General features: G+C 34.7%; 1 protein-coding gene across 2 annotated transcripts; it reads left to right on the top strand.

The window, feature by feature from the left end:
• Nucleotides 1-1,568: 1,568 nt before the first annotated feature.
• LOC107642098 (uncharacterized) lies at nucleotides 1,569-4,383 on the top strand. 2 transcript variants are annotated; one of them, XM_016345416.3, is made up of 4 exons: nucleotides 1,569-1,702; nucleotides 1,802-1,880; nucleotides 2,663-2,956; nucleotides 3,704-4,383. In XM_016345416.3, exons 1-4 carry the CDS (start codon nucleotides 1,697-1,699, stop codon nucleotides 4,054-4,056), a joined length of 732 nt encoding a protein of 243 aa, XP_016200902.1. In that variant the 5' UTR covers nucleotides 1,569-1,696; the 3' UTR covers nucleotides 4,057-4,383. The 2 variants fall into 2 exon arrangements, with proteins under 2 accessions (XP_016200902.1, XP_088344777.1); XM_088488651.1 differs by lacking the exon at nucleotides 1,569-1,702 and having other exon boundaries at nucleotides 1,796-1,880; nucleotides 3,704-4,172.
• Nucleotides 4,384-16,880: the final 12,497 nt, after the last annotated feature.

Here is a 16,880-nt window from a genome sequence, read left to right as displayed (position 1 = left end):
TTCTCATCTTTAACCAAAATAATTATAAAAAAAAATTTTTGAAATAGAATGTGTACTTTCACATAATCTTTTCATGCTAGAGTCATTTTTTTATGTTCCATTCGAATCTACTAATATAAAACTTTGATATTCACATTATCTGATTTTACGTTCCATCATTTGAGATTAATTTTTAATGTATGTCATTTGACTCACGAATGAATTCAATTTTTCATTATGCAAGAAAATTTTATTTTATTAAAAAATGAGTATAATTATTAGTTAAAAATTAAATACGTCAAATAGCAAATGTCTTAAAAAAGTGACTCAATTTAACGGAGTGATTTTAATATTTTACTAGTGGTTGCTAAAAACCGTTATTAAATGCTTTGGTGACGAGTCACCAAAAAAAAAATGCTTTGGTGACACCCCAATTAGCAATGGTTATCTAATCATCGCGAAAAATTTTAGTGCCAGTTAAAATTATTGCTAAGCAGTGAAAACAAATGTCGTTAAACTCTTGTTTTGCTGCAGTTGATATGAGAAATAAATTTAAAAGAAGATTTAAATATTTTATTAATTTTTATAATTTTACAAAATTATAATTAGAATTTTATATTTTTTTTATTGAATTCTTACACTATCTTTAATTTTATAACTAAATTTTTGTTAGTGTAAAAAATATTTGAGTTAATGGAATATTTTTTAACAAATTAAAAGTACACATAAATTAAATCTTTGATCACATATTTTTTTGAAGAAATATTTTACTAATTTTAATATTTTTAACATAAAAATGATTTAATTATAAAATTAAAAACTGTGTAAGAATTTATTTAAAAAAATAAAAAATTTTAATTACAAATTTAATAAAATTATAGAAACTAACAAAATAATTAAATCTTAAAAAAATTATCAATTACAAAACTATATATAAATAGGTTAAGTTATATACTAGGTTATGATCATCAATTAATCTTTTAGGTAACACGAAAAATTTAAATTTTTTAAGATTGCAAATTTAGAGAAAATGTGAACAGAAGAGACCCCAATACCATAATTGAATTTCTTTGTCCCTTCATTGTTTTCTCCATTATTTTCTCCGTCAACTAATTCTCTGTTTCTTATTATGGAAATTATAAATCAATTCAATATATGCTTTTTTTTATCTTCTCAAATTCTCCTTTAATATAACTAATTCCGTGCTTGACCTGTTGCTTTTCTTACAACTTGTATCAACATCAAATTTTAATTACTTAATTCTACTAATAATAATGCTTAAGATGCGCAATGCTCTTGTTTCTCCGTCTTTTGTCAGATTCTGCTTTTTTTTTTTTAAATGAATAAAAGCAACTTTTTCCCGAAATTTTAACCAAATGGACACATTAGCGTGACGAATAATATATATCTTATTATAAGTAGTAGCTAATACTAGTTTCATTTGTTTAATATTTAATTTCATGCTCCATCAATATTTCATTCCAATCTTTGAAAGTGACTCACTGTCTAACCAGTGTAACAGCAATATTCCAAGCAATCTTCATAAAAACTTGTCATCACTACGTCTTTCTCGTGTTCCTTCTCTTCTTTGCATTCAAGTAACAACAAAACAAGGCATCTATCTATACTGAAGTCTCTCTTGCTATTTATATTTAGTGGTGGAAGCTCTCTCTGCACGAATTCAAGGCTACTTAATTATCTCAATTAAGCCAACATTATGAAGGTAAGAATCTAATTAATCAACAATGTTTCGTTCCTTTCTTCTCAATAATCATGTGTTTCAATTACTATATATATTAATGGTAATTAAATTTATATGCAGCAAAAGGTAGTTATAAAGATCCAAATGCATTGTGATAAATGCAGAAATAAGGCCCTGAAAACTGCTGCAGAGGTACAAGGTCAATATCTTTTACCAATCCACTCTAGTTTAATTTACATTTTATCAAAGCAATTAGTATAATTTTGGTCATTAAAAGTGGATATCAAATTTAGATATAAAATAACTTAATTGGATTAGTGGAGCGGTCAGCTCACGCATCAATTTAAATAAGTGTTGGGAGTTTAAATCTCGCTTTATGTATACAATAATTCATTATTAACCAGTGACAGACATTTATTGGAGTTCAGATCTATAAGGTGGCGTTTGGTGGAGAGATAGAGACGGAAAGACTGAGATTGAGAGACAGAAATTGAAATAAATCTCAGTATTCTGTTTGGTGCAAAGTGGGAGACAGAAATTGAAACAAGAATGAAACTCTAATTTAATTTGTACAAGAGTAAAATTGAAATTAATTAATTGAAATGAAGATATTTTAGATATAAAATGTTATTAAAGTTTTAGTCTTCATCTCTAAAAATTTTAGTTCCCTGTGTCCTTATTTTTTGGAGGTAATGAAATACTGAAATTTTAGGGACAGAGACAGAAATTTTAGTACCAATCTCTGAACCAACAAACATGATATTAAGTTTCAGTCTCCCAGTCTCTGTCTCAATACCTCAAAACAAACACTACCTAATAAATTACTCCTTGACCTATTATACTGAAATACATTAAAAAACCAAAATTTAGATATAAAATAGCATTTAACTAGAGTGAATTAGGATAGGAATTTGTGCTATCTCATGTGGTATTGAAGGATTGATTTTAGATATTTAACTTGTTTTTGGAACGAATTGTCAGGGGTGACTATGGTGTCACTTGAAGGGGATGAGAAAGATCGCGTGGTGGTGACTGGAGACAACATCAACACAATTTACCTGATCAACCAACTGAACAAGAAGTTTAAGTGCGTAACGGTTGTGAGCATCGAAGAGGTGAAGAAGAAGCAAGAGGAAAAGAAGGATGATAAGAAGGATGATAAGAAGAAGGATGAGAAGAAGAAGGATGAAAAGAAGAAGGAAGAGAAGCCATTCTGTGCTGTTCTGTGTCTCCCAGCTCCACCACATGCTCAATGCTCCAGCTGCCAACCCAAGTGTGAGCACCTATCATCCACAAATATCTCATTTTTATTCCCATACTATGTCTTATTTGTAAGAGTATTTTCGTTATCGTATCTATTAATTCACTCTTTTATTTATTATATAGAAAATTATATGATGTCTAATACACCAGTGTTTAATTTGTCTTAAAATTGAAAGAGATAAAAAAAAAAAAAAGTGGATTTCGTCTTTTATTGTTATATCACATAATTAAAAACATTTGACACTATAGAACACACTTTATTATATGTGTCAAAGTTAATAAGTTTAAGATTGGTAAGATAATAAATACTTTATATTTTATCTAAGAATTTTTATAAATTATATATAATAAACATATTATAAAAAGAAAGTTGTGTATGTATTAAGAATATCTCTCATATTTTGGTATAATTTTTTTATTTTTTTTTTACTAAATTATCATGTAACTTTAATTTAATTTTCAAAAATTTTGTGATATTAATTGAACCTTTAAAAAAATTGTCAGATTAGTTTATTCTAATAGATAAATGCTACATTTTTTTTATCTTTGAGAGATAAATATGACATCAAATAGTCTATTAGAAGAAATGTGAGAGATCAATATATTTTTTCAAGACTAAATTATTATGACAAACATGTCCTTTTGAGAGATTAAATTGATATGGGAAAGTTTCTTATGACTAAATTTAGTTTTCTTTTTGTCATAAACTTGTCCCATTCTTTGGTATTCAATGCTGGTATTTGTATTTTCACAAGATAGGCGATCATTGCACCAAGTGTCAAGGGCCAAAGTGTGAATGCAAGTGTGTCCTAATATGCTTCAAGTGCAACAATCCAAAGTGTGATGGAAAATGCAACATTTGCATCAAATGTGAGAGTCCCAAGTGTAGTGGTCACTGTTCTTCCCCTCCCAAGCCTCCTACTAAGCCTGAATCCAAACCGCCAGAGCAACCAAAACCACAGCCACAGCCACAACCACAACCGCATCCGATTTACATTAATTGCCCTCCATGGTGCAATTGTCCAAGGTGCTATGTTGTGCCATGTAATCCCCCAGCTTGCAACTACAGGGTTGTTTATGAATCAAACCCTGATAATTGCTCCATCATGTGATCAATTAATCAAGGGATGCTATGTATGGCTTAATAAGACATTTGTGATTTTCTGATTATTACTCATTTTTCAGACACATGCACACAAGCACACTTGTTCATTATTCTACCCTTGGTTCGTTTCTTGAAAATTTTCTATGTTGCAACCATGTTTAATTGAGGAGAGAAATTTGTATGTGCTTCTAAGAATAAACTCGTCACAATATATATATATATATAGTAGTGGTCAATTTTATTGCTTTGGCATTAATTTTTCCTTTGTTTTAGTGGTCACTTGTCTCATGTTTAGAAGTATATATTTGAAACGTGAAATTTCTGAGATTAGAAATATTTTCAAAATAAGAATTGTTTTATACTATAACATTTATATTTTTAATTGACGTGAAATTTCTAATAGGAACAAAGCTAGAATTTGATACAAATTAACTATGTATTTTTAAATTTTACTCTCAGAGTTAATTTTTCAGCTAATATATATTAATTAATTTTTTAAATTTTATGTAAATATTAAATTTTAAATTCTAAAGCTATTAATTGGTTTGTTAATGTGAATGAACAAAACTACTATGCAGATATACTAAAGTGAGTCGGTGTTAGAATCCAAACAACTATACGTGTTGCATTTTAATTTGTGTATTATATTTCTCAAAAGAAAACACTTTTTTTTTTAATTTGTATTGCAATTAATTTTAAGAAATTGTCACAGATAAATCAAAATTTTCAAGCGTCACAGTTCTCAATTATTATAACGGATATATATATAAAATTGAGAATACAACAAAAGAATGATTACAAGAAGATAAAGTATTTGATGGAGCTCTCAAAAAAAAGTTTCATCAAATAGAACTGCTTAAAAGTATTTATAATGTGGTCTGATGAGTTTGAAAAATTTTAAATTAATTTTATGACGATGAAACATTATTAAAATTATTAATTATAAAATTATTAATTTGATCTTAAATTTATATTTTTAATTAATAATTTTGTTGTGCAGATTTTGTTTTGGGCCAAAAAGAAAAATGACAAGTCCAATATGTTGAAGAAATTCAGCCTTAGTTACAAAAATGTTTTAAAAATTATGGCTGAATTATTATCATATTAGTTGGACCAGATTTAATCATTATTAGCCCAAATCAATTTTGATGAGAGACCAACTAGCTTGGTCCGAAATCAAAAAAGGAGAGAAAGCAAAGGTTGCATGCTTGCAACGGATACCACTTTCACTTTTTGATGGATTTCAAATTCAATTAACTTGCATTAATAGCATTGTAAACATGAAAGAGAAAATTGGAATTGATTTGATAGCCATCATTACTATCACCACCACCAAGCCAAAGGGAAGTGGAAACTTAATTCATTTCATTCTCTTTCCTAGTTACATTGAAAAGTTTTTCAATTTTCTCTCTCTTCTCCCTCAAGTTTCGGTCAATTCTTTGTCAGGAAGAAAGATGAAGAAATAAGCCATCAGAGGTAGAAGTAGAGAAGCTAGCTGCAAGCAAGAAGCCATTATGATGATGGCATCAAGAAAAAGAAGATCCATAGTAGGGTGTGCCTGAGATCTTTGCCACTTATGGTAAGAAGTGGTGAAGAAGTCTCAAACTCTCCATACCTGAAAATGGAGAAGATCCAACTCGGCCAGAGAAGAAGATCCCTTGGAGGCATGACTCGTCTTTACTTTTGATCAACAACCACAGGAGGTAGCTACTATAGCTACGTGGAGGATGAGGCAGAAGATAAGAGCAGGAGGAGCTGCCAAGCAGTCAAGAACTCATCAAGGGCTCATCAAGGGCTAGGAATCCTTCTTGGGGAGCAAGTCAAGATGGAAGGCCCGGATTGATGGATCTTGGTGAGAAGGGATGACACAGAGGTAATTGCATATTGGTTTTAGCATTCGATTTCCTCTCTCCTCTCTTTGGCCGAACCAGTTTTTGCATGAAGAAGAAGAAGTTGGCTCGGTTCAACAGTTTCAACCTTGAAGGCTTCCCCTTCTATAAATAAGGGAGAACAGCCAGGGCTTGAAGCAAGGAGAAAAGAGTGAAAGCACAAAGTTCTCATAGCTACCCAAGCTAACAAAAGTTCTTCTCCTTCAATATTTTTCATGTTGTATTTTTCTGTTTAGTTTTGTCTGTCTTGAGTCTCATGGAAAAAAGCAAACAGTGAGGTTTGTTTAAAAAAGCCATAGAACGAAAAAAGGCAGAGGATACAAAATTAAAAGAAAAAGCCATAGGTGTCTCAAAGGTCCTTTGTATATCTGTGTTGTGTTTCATGATTCTGTGGGAATCCCCTTGCAAGTTGGGTTAGCACTTAGCAGTTGAAAGCTTGGTAGGTGACCAAGTCAAGTTCAGGATTGGGGATAGATTCTGGACTTGTCCTAGATAGGAAGGGTAGTTCCTAGGGAAAATTGGTGTATGTAATCATGAAGATTATAGTGAAATTCCATCATTGTTGTGATGGAGACTGGATGTAGGCTGCACTGCACTTAGCAGCTGAACCAGGATACTTCTGGGTGTGATTTTCTCTCTCTACTCTACTCTACTCAAATTCTGATTCTATTCGAAGGAGACAAAATTGAAAAATATCTCCTCATTGGTTACGAGACAAAAAGAAAAAGTCTCTTGACTAGTGACGAGACAAAAACAGAAATATCTCCTTAAGCGTTTTAAAAGGGCAGCAAGTTTTACTCAGTAAAAAAGGGGCTAAGATTCAACCCCCTCTCTTAGCCACTAATAAACCATCAATTGGTATTAGAGTTTGGTCTCAAAGAGATCAAGCTTTACAGCTTGGAGAAAAGATCCAGATGGCAGAGAACAGTGGCTCAAACCTGGTGTCCTACAATCTGACAGAAGGACAATCAAGCAACAGACATCCTCTTTTCAATGGGAGGAACTACACCTATTGGAAGGAAAGAATGAAGATTTTTGTGCAAGCAGTAGATTACAGACTCTGGAAGATCATCCTGGAGGGTCCTCAATTTCCAACTACCACAAGTGCTGAAGGAGTAGTCTCTCTTAAAGCCGAAGCCAGTTGGACCGAAGAAGACAAAAAAAAGGTGGAGTTCAACGCCAAGACTATCAACTTGCTAAACTGTGCAATCAGCTTCGAAGAATACCGACGGGTATCACGATGCACAACGGCAAAGGAAATCTGGGACAAACTTCAAGTCACTCATGAAGGAACTACCATAGTAAAGAAGACCAGGATAGACATGTTGAACAGAGAATATGAAATATTCTCAATAAAGGAAGGATAATCAATAGATGAAATGTTTGAAAGATTCAACACCATCATTGTTGGCTTGGATGCTATGGGGATCAAGTATCTTGAATCTGTGCTTGTAAGGAGAGTTTTGAGAAGTCTCACAAAAGAGTGGGAAACAAAGGCATTAATAATATCTGAAAGTAGTGGTCTTGATTCTATGACATATGATGACTTGAGAGGAAATTTACTTGCTTTTGAAAACACTTATTTGAAAAAAGATTCAAAAAGAAAAGGAATAGCTCTCACATCTGTTTCTAACCCTCTGGATGATGAATCCAGTGATAACTCCTCTGAAAATGAATTTGTTTTATTTGCCAAAAAATTCAGGAAAATGGTGAAACTTAAGGAAAGAAACAAGGAAAGCAGCTCAAGGAAACAAAAGAAAGACTTCAGCAAAGTGATCTGCTACAACTGCAAAGAGACTGGACATTTCAAATCCGATTGCCCTAAGCTGAAGAAGGAGGAGACACCAAAGAAGGGAAAGAAGAAAGGACTGATGGCTTCTTGGGAGGACTTGGAACACGACTCAGATGATAATGAAGAATCAGAGACCAAGTCCCAACCATGTCTCATGGCAGATCACGTTGAACAGGTAGCATTTCATAACCCTGACACTAAAGATCTTCATCTCATGATAGACCACTTTTCTGAAAAGATTAGATGCTTCCTAAGAGAAAACCAAGATCTTGAATCACAAATTACTATTCTTAAAGCTGAAAATGGTTTTCTCAAGGACAAATTAAGGGAGGCTGAAACTGTTGTTGAACTTATTGAAGAAAACAAGCAGTTAAAAGCCTAACTTAAGAGTTGTGAATTCCACCATTCTGTGACTGCCAATCTGAATTACTTTGAAGAAAATGACTGGCTGCATAAAGAGATAAGAAGGCTTAAAGAAGACTTAGCCAAGTTTACTCAAAGTTATGAAAATTTAAATAAACTCTTGGCTAGTCAAAAATCTCTTTATGATAAAGCTGGGTTGGGATTTCATAAAACTGAGAATTTTGTTGAGAAACCTTCTTTTGCAAACATGGATTCATCTTCAAATGATACAAGGTTTCAAAACCCAACAAGCTTTAGCAAAATAGCAACTCCAAGATTTTGTAGATTGTGCAATAAGAGTGGTCATTTTTCCATTCAATGCTTTTTCATTGAAAGAATGATTGGAAACAAAGTTTGTAAAGTTGTTTATGATTACAATGGCTTGGGACAAAGGAGATGGTTTAACGTTAAAGGATCCAAAAAGATTTGGATACCTAAGGTCACTTGAGCTCATTTTGTAGGTGTGCCTAGCATCCAAGCGGAAGGACAATATGTGGTACATGGATAGTGGATGCTCTAGGCATATGACCGGAAAGGCAACCTTCTTCATTAAGTTTGATGAATATGATGGAGGGTTTGTCACTTTCGGTGATAATGGCAAAGGAAAGATAGTGGCAATAGGCAAAGTTGATAAAAGCTTTTCTTCTTTCATAAATGATGTTCTACTTGTTGATGGGCTGAAACACAATTTACTAAGCATTAGCCAATTATGTGATCTTGGATATGAAGTTATTTTTAGGAAATTGGATTGTTTAGTTATTTGTAAAAAATCTGGGGATGTTTTGTTTGAAGCCAAACGGTGTAACAATGTGTATGGATTGACTCTTGAGGATTTAAAAGATCAAAAGATGACATGTTTTACATCACTTGAATCTGAAAAATGGCTATGGCATAAGAAATTGGTTCATGCAAGCATGTACCAAATTTCTAAGCTTGTTAAGAAAAAATTGGTTAGAGGAATTCCAAACATTAAATTTGATAAGGATATTACGTGTGATGCTTGTCAATTAGGCAAACAAGTAAAATCCTCTTTTAAACTAAAAGATGAAATTTCTACTAAGAGGCCATTAGAAATGTTGCACATTGATCTTTTTGGTCCCACAAGAACTCAAAGCTTAGGAGATAAACACTATGGTTTGGTAGTGGTAGATGATTACTCTAGATTCGGTTGGGTACTCTTCCTAGCTCATAAGAATGATGCTTTCCATGCTTTTTCAACCCTTTGTAAAAGAATTCAAAATGAAAAAGATTTGAAAATTGCCCACTTGAGAAGTGATCATGGAAAAAAATTTGAAAATCAAGACTTTGGAAAATTTTGTGATGACTTTGGAATTGCACATAACTTTTCATGCCCTAGAACTCCTAAAAAAATGGGGTAGTTAAAAGAAGGAATAGTCTTTAAGAAATGACTAGGGCTATGCTTTGCAAAAATGAAGTTCCAAAATTTTTGTGGGCTGAAGCTGTAAATACAGCTTGTTATATTTTGAATAGGACAATCATTAGGAAGGGTTTAAAGAAAACGCCTTATGAGCTATGGAAAGGAACCCCACCAAATCTTAAGTATTTCCACATCTTTGGATGCAAATGCTTTGTACTTAACAATAAAGAAAATCTTGGCAAATTTGATCCAAAATCCTATGAAGGAATGCTTGTTGGATACTCTACCACTAGCAAAGCATTTAGAATTTACCTCAAAGAACATGAAACCATAGAGAAATTCATACATGTGTCTTTTTGTGATACTAATTCAATTTCCAGTGCCCCATTAGATGATGATACAGGTAGTGAAGCAGAAATGAACCATCAACCAAGTCAAGAAAGTCCCAATGTTGTCCCAAGTGAAGAATCTGTCCGTCCAGTTTTGTCTTATCAGAATGGAGGAGACATTTCAGTTTTGTCTCCTGAACCAGTCAGAGATTCCGGAACAGACCAGTTTGCTGAAGCTCATCAAAGCTCAACCTTACTCTGAAAACCAAGAGAATGGAAGTCCATGAAGGGTTATCCCAATAATTTTATCATTGGTGATCCCTCCCAAGGAGTAACAACAAGATCCTCAACCAAAAGGCAAGCCGACAAAGCAATTTTGCTTTCTTGTGCCAAATAGAGCCTAATAATGTGAAGCAAGCTCTTGAAGATCCTTCTTGGGTCAAAGCTATGCAAGAAGAGCTAGCTCAATTTGATAAAAATGAGGTTTGGACACTAGTACCTCATCCGAATGGTAAGAAGGTAACGGGTACTAAGTGGGTTTTCAAAAATAAATTAGGTGAGGATGGTAAGGTTGTTCGTAACAAGGCTAGATTAGTGGCCCAAAGTTACGATCAAGAAGAGGGTATTGATTTTGATGAGTTTTTTGCTCCGGTAGCAAGAATGGAAGCAATTAGGTTGCTTCTTGCCTATGCTGCCCATAAAGGTTTTAAAATGTTCTAAATGGATGTCAAATGTGCTTTCCTTAATGGCTTTATAGATAGAGAAGTGTTTGTGGCACAACCCCCCGGTTTTGAAAATAAAGAATTTCCTAATCATGTTTTCAAGCTTTCAAAGGCCCTTTATGGTCTTAGGCAAGCTCCAAGAGCTTGGTATGAAAGGCTTAGTGCCTTCTTATTGGAAAATCACTTTCAAAGGGGTACCACCAATACTACTTTATTTATTAAAGTATCTAATGATGATATTCTTCTTGTTCAAGTTTATGTGGATGATATAGTGTTTGGATCGGCCAATGAATCCTTGTGTGAAGAGTTTGGAAAACTCATGACTAGTGAGTTTGAAATGAGTTTACTGGGAGAACTAACATTCTTTCTTGGTCTCCAAATTAAACAGACTCCTAGTGGCACCTTTATTCACTAAGGAAAGTATGCTAAAGAATTAATCAAGAAATTTGGCCTAGAAAATTCCAAACCAATGGGAACACCAATACATCCAAACACTAAACTTGAAAAAGCTGATGATGCCAAAGATGTGGATGAAACACGGTATAGAGGAATGATAGGGTCACTCATGTATCTTACCTCCTCTAGACCGGACATTGTTCAAAATGTGGGTGTATGTTCAAGGTTTCAATCTCACCCAAAAGAATCCTACCTTTCAGCCGTCAAAAGAATCATTAGATATATTGAGGGAACTTGTGATTATGGCCTATGGTATCCAAAATCTGATGACTTTTGTGCAGTAGGTTTCTGTGATGCATATTATGCGGGAGATCGGGTGGATAGAAGGAGCACATCCGAAATGTGTTGCTTCCTTGGAAGCTCACTCAACATGTGGTCAAGCAAGAAACAAGCCACAGTAGCTCTATCCACAGCCGAAGCCGAATATATATCTGCTTCTGCATGTTGTTCACAATTTATTTGGTTGAAGACTCAGTTAGAGGATTACAAATTAAAGATCAATAGTATACCTTTGTTTTGTGATAATATGAGTGCTATTAACATCTCTAAAAATCATGTTCTGCACTCAAGAACTAAGCACATTAAACTAAATATCATTTTATTAGAGAACATGTGCAAAAGGGTACTATTGATATTCAATTTATGAAATCTGAAGAACAACTTGCTGATATTTTCACTAAACCTTTGTGTGAGGATAGATTCTGTTCATTAAGGAACAGCTTGGGTATGTTGAATTTAAATTCTGTTGATAATTTGGAATTTTTGATGAATCTGTTGGTTTTGTCTCGTAGGAAAGCAGGAGACAAATCTGAGGACATGATGAACTGGCCATGATACAAGGGGAGACTGATTCGGACATTAATGATCATGGGCTCCACCAAATCTTTTTTGACCCCATTCATAACCTTGGCCCGTTTTGAGTTCCCCAATTTTTTTAATCATACTTTTTGGAAGTTGTCATATCATATCTTGTAGGAAAGAGTTGTTGTCAAATCAAAATCTTTTTCTCTTCCTCATCCCTTGATTCTAGGAGCTAATCTCTCGTTTTTTATTTTAAAATTCCTTCCTTATTGATAACCGCGCCACTTAATGGTCATTACTCTCTTAACCATCTCTCTCCACTCAGCATTAAATGCTCTAATAACCTCCCACCTCTCTCCAATCTCGTCACTCACTCCTTCATCTTCCTCTCCATTCTTCACTTTCATAACATGAAAAAGAAAGTGGCTCCCAAGAGAAGTAACCGAACTCCTCTACCCAAAAATCTTCCATTTTCTTCTACTCCTCAAATACATACTCACATTCACATACACTCCACATCTTCTTCATCTCTTTCACCTTCCTCCAAACAAACCGAAACTATGAGAAGAAGGGTCATTGCACAGAAAACTTCATCCAGAAAAAAGATTGGAAAGGATAAAGAACCAATTGTAGAAGAAGAAGAGGAGTGTCAGTCTTCTCTACCCCATTCACCACCAAGGAAATCAACCCCTCGCCCCTCTGCTGACCGCAGCTCACAGCGCGCAAAAAGTTATGTGCTTCGTAACACCAGGGAACCACCGAATTTGGAATCACTTGATTTCAAAAATAAGTACAACAAAGGTCACTCACACTTTGATCCAGCCAGATTTAACTCATGTGCTTCATATGAGTTTCATAATGAAGTTCTGAGAAAATGTCACTTATGTGCATCCTACATAGTGAACTAGGAATCCCTCACTGCAAAAGGCATTAACTTTGTCACTCTCTTTGAAAATCTGAAATAGACCCCTTTGTTCAGCATTCAGAAACCTGTGTACCCAGCCCTAGTTCGCGAGTTCTATGCGAACATGAGGCTTCTTGATGGCGCTATTCACTCATATGTCAAGCGGGTTCACGTGTCACTAAACAGAGAAACAATTAGTGCTGCTTTGGGATATGTTAATGAATGAGCAACTACCTATATGACGGGAAAATGGGATTCGCAAGTTGGGATCTCATACCAGGTTGCTTTGAATCAGACTTGCAAAAATTTCTTTGCTTTGGACGGCATGATTCTGACTCACAAGGCTCTTGGACTTGTAAAAGCACTTCTTCACAGAATCATCAATCACATTGTAATGCCTCAGAGTGGTTCATACCATAGAGTAACTATCTGTGATACTTTAGTACTTTTTGCTATTATTACTTCTGCTCCTATCTCTTTTGCATATTTTATGGTGAGACACATATGGGAGTGTGTTAGAAGTGACAAAAAGGCTAATCTTTCTTATAGAATCTTTCTTACATGCATCTTTGAATATTTTAATGTTGATTTAACTAATGAGGTTGTAGAAAATAAAGTTTCCATAATCAAGGGGGGAGGAGTCTCGGGTTCTATGAAAGGTAACAAAGAAAAATGCTCCATGCCATCTGAACCATCTGAAAGTGATCTTGAGAGTCGTCCACATGAGTCAACAAAGGTTGCGGACTCCATCAAGGACGTACTCACTGAGTTCTCAAATATATCAAATCTGATGGTGCAATCCTATAAAACAGCTCGCAAGCAAGCATATGAGAATGAGAAAGCTTGGCTTAAGTGCCATGAAAGAGTTAACCTGCTGCTGAAGAGTTTTGAAGAGGAAATGGCTGCAGAGGAGGATAATGAATCACCTGGCTCAGATTTTAACCTCTCTGATGATTGATCTATTTGTCCCCTTTTAAACTCTGTTTCTGTTTTGTTATTTTAGTATTTTGTATGCACTTGGATACTCTGAACTATTATGTTTTGATAAAAACAAATATTATGCTATTGTTATGTTATTTTCACTTGTTTTGTAGGTTCCCCCATTGATGACAAAAGGGGGAGGAAAGTTGAAAAAATTGAAAAAAACAGGGGCTGAAATCATTTTGATTCATGATCACCCCTGTGCATAAGTTCTATGGTCATGCTTTATAATTTATGATCTGATTTGTTGAAATATTTGCTGCATTATCATTATTAGAACTTAGTTATATTTTGATAATTCCTTTGTGCTCTGATATGTTGGATAATTCTGTTTGATTGACAATTTTTTTGCTATGTTGAATGATTATTTCTCTAACATGATTGCTGAAAATTTGTCTATTTGATCAAATAATTTGGCAGCAAAATTTTTGGGAATTATCTGATGAGTTTTGGTTGAAATGTACTCTGTACTCAGGATTTTATGTTTGTATTGAGCAGAAAATTATTTATATGATAACAAATCAGTTTTGCTTATCACTTCACTTCTACTCATAAATCAAGCAGTTCAATATAATTTAATATTCCATATGTTGAATACATTGTGGCTTTAAGCTTGATAAAAATGTTACATGTAATGCTTCCTTTGATATAATGACACATATTAAGGGGGAGCTATGTAACTGATGGAAAGGAGGAGGAGTCCAAATCTTCAAAGAGAGTACTCTAAACTCTAAACCTTTTCATTTCAATTTTTAATAATATTTGTCATCAAGGGGGAGATTGATGAGTTTGGAAAACTCCAAATTAATTTGATGATGATCAAACATTATTAAAATTATTAATTACAAAATTATTAATTTGATCTTAAATTTACATTTCCTAATTAATAATTTTGTTGTGCAGATTTTGCTTTGGGCCAAAAAGAAAAATGGCAAGTCCAATATGTTGAAGAAATTCAGCCTTGGTTACAAAAATATTTTAAAAATTGTGGCTGAATTATTATCATATTAGTTGGGACAGATTTAATCATTATTAGCCCAAATCAATTTTGATGAGAGACCAACTAGCTTGGTTCGAAATCAAAAAAGGGGAGAAAGCAAAGGTTGCATGCTTGCAACAGATACCACTTTCACTTTTTGATGGATTTCAAATTCAATTAACTTGCATTAATAGCATTGGAAACATGAAAGAGAAAGTTGGAATCGATTTGATAGCCATCATTACTGTCACCGCCACCAAGCCAAAGGGAAGTGGAAAACTTAATTCTTTTCATTCTCTTTCCTAGTTACATTGAAAAGTTTTTCAATTTTCTCTCTCTTCTCCCTCAAGTTTCGGTCACTTCTTTGTCAGGAAGAAAGATGAAGAAACAAGCCATCAGAGGTAGAAGTAGAGAAGCTAGCTGCAAGTAAGAAGCCATTATGATGATGGCATCAAGAAAAAGAAGATCCACAGTAGGGTGTGGCTGAGATCTTTGCCACTTATGGTAAGAAGTGGTGAGGAAGTCTCAAGCTCTCCATACCCGAAAATAGAGAAGATCCAACTCGGCCAGAGAAGAAGATCCCTTGGAGGCATGCCTCGTCTCTACTTTTGATCAACCACCACAGGAGGTAGCTACTGTAGCTACGTGAAGGATGAGGCAGAAGATAAGAACAGGAGGAGCTGTCAAGCAGTCAAGGACTCATCAAGGGATAGGAATCCTTCTTGGGGAGCAAGTCAAGATGGAAGGCCCGGATTGATGGATCTTGGTGAGAAGGGATGACACAGAGGTAATTGCATGTTGGTTTTAGCATTCGGTTTCCTCTCTCCTCTCTTTGGCCGAACCGGTTTTTGCATGAAGAAGAAGAAGTTGGCTTGGTTCAACAGTTTCAACATTGGAGGCTTCCCCTTCTATAAATAAGGGAGAACAGCCAAGGCTTGAAGCAAGGAGAAAAGAGTGAAAGCACAGAGTTCTCATAGCTACCCAAGCTAATAGAAGTTCTTCTCCTTCAATATTTTTCATGTTGTATTTTTTTGTTTAGTTTTGTCTGTCTTGAGTCTCATGGAAAAAGACAAACAATGAGGATTGTATAAAAAAGTCATAGAGTGGAAAAAGGCAGAGGATACAAAATTACAAGAAAAAGCCATAGGTGTCTTAGAGGTCCTTTGTACATCTGTGTTGTGTTTTACGATTCTGTGGGAATCCCCTTGCAAGTTGGGTTAGCACTTAGCAGTTGAAAGTTTGGTAGGTGACCAAATCAAGTTCAGGATTGGGGATAAATTCTGGACTTGTCCCAGATAGGAAGGGTAGTTCCTAGGGAAAATTGGTGTATGTAATCATGAAGATTATAGTGAAATTCCATCATTGTTGTGATGGAGACTGGATGTAAGCTACACTGCACTTAGTAGCTGAACCAGGATACTTCTGGGTGTGATTTTCTCTCTCTACTCTACTCAAATTCTGATTCTGTTCGAAGGAGACAAAATTGAAAAATATCTCCTCATTGGTTATGAGACAAAAAGAAAAAGTCTCTTGACTAGTGACAAGACAAAAACAGAAATATCTCTTTAAGCGTTTTAAAAAGACAGCAAGTTTTACTCAGAAAAAAAGGGGTTAAGATTCAACCCCCTCCCCTTCTCTTAGCTATTGATAAACCATCATGGTCCAACTTATTATGATATATTTATTCATGAATAATAAGATTTTTTATATTTATAAAACAACTTCAAATATTTTTTTGTGACTGCTACCAAAAAAAAAAACCCGAGAGAGATCTCCCTAATCACAATTTTGTTAGAGAATCTATTCTAATCCACGAGGTGGACGAGACTCACGCCAGAGAGAACGAACGTTAATCAACCCAGAGAGCAACAGTGGCAGCATGGACCAGTAGTGGAGGCGGCGCCAAAAACAGCCAAGCAGCCGTGAGCGCACCACCAGATTGATGGTAGCAGCCGTGGCGCATCGATCTGGATTAAGAAAACAATCTATAGCTCAGCAGTATCGTGAGGCTAGGCTGGCGGAGGATACGCAGCGGTGGCATCGGAGCGGCAGCTGCGTTCAGATTCTCTTCGCCAATGGAGGCATGGAGCGGCACTCTGAAGGAGGATGAACCGGGTCGCAACGCTATCAATCCGGGCTATATATGTACTCTTCCGAGTCGGGTCTTTATTTTACCTAGCCCACGACCAAATAAAAAA

This window comes from Arachis ipaensis, chromosome B5, assembly GCF_059453495.1.
Source record: "Arachis ipaensis isolate K30076 ecotype BB chromosome B5, ASM5945349v1, whole genome shotgun sequence".
Lineage (NCBI taxonomy): Eukaryota > Viridiplantae > Streptophyta > Magnoliopsida > Fabales > Fabaceae > Arachis > Arachis ipaensis.
Note: the sequence above shows the minus strand (reverse complement) of the source record. Positions and strands in the feature narration are given on the sequence as shown.

What these genes read in the sequence shown, in the direction of transcription:
- LOC107642098 (XM_016345416.3), top strand. An exon ending in AACTGCTGCAGAGGTACAAG is followed by an intron (nt 1,881 to 2,662) that starts GTCAATATCTTT and finishes ACGAATTGTCAG; the next exon opens with GGGTGACTATGGTGTCACTT. An exon ending in CTCCAGCTGCCAACCCAAGT is followed by an intron (nt 2,957 to 3,703) that starts GTGAGCACCTAT and finishes TTCACAAGATAG; the next exon opens with GCGATCATTGCACCAAGTGT.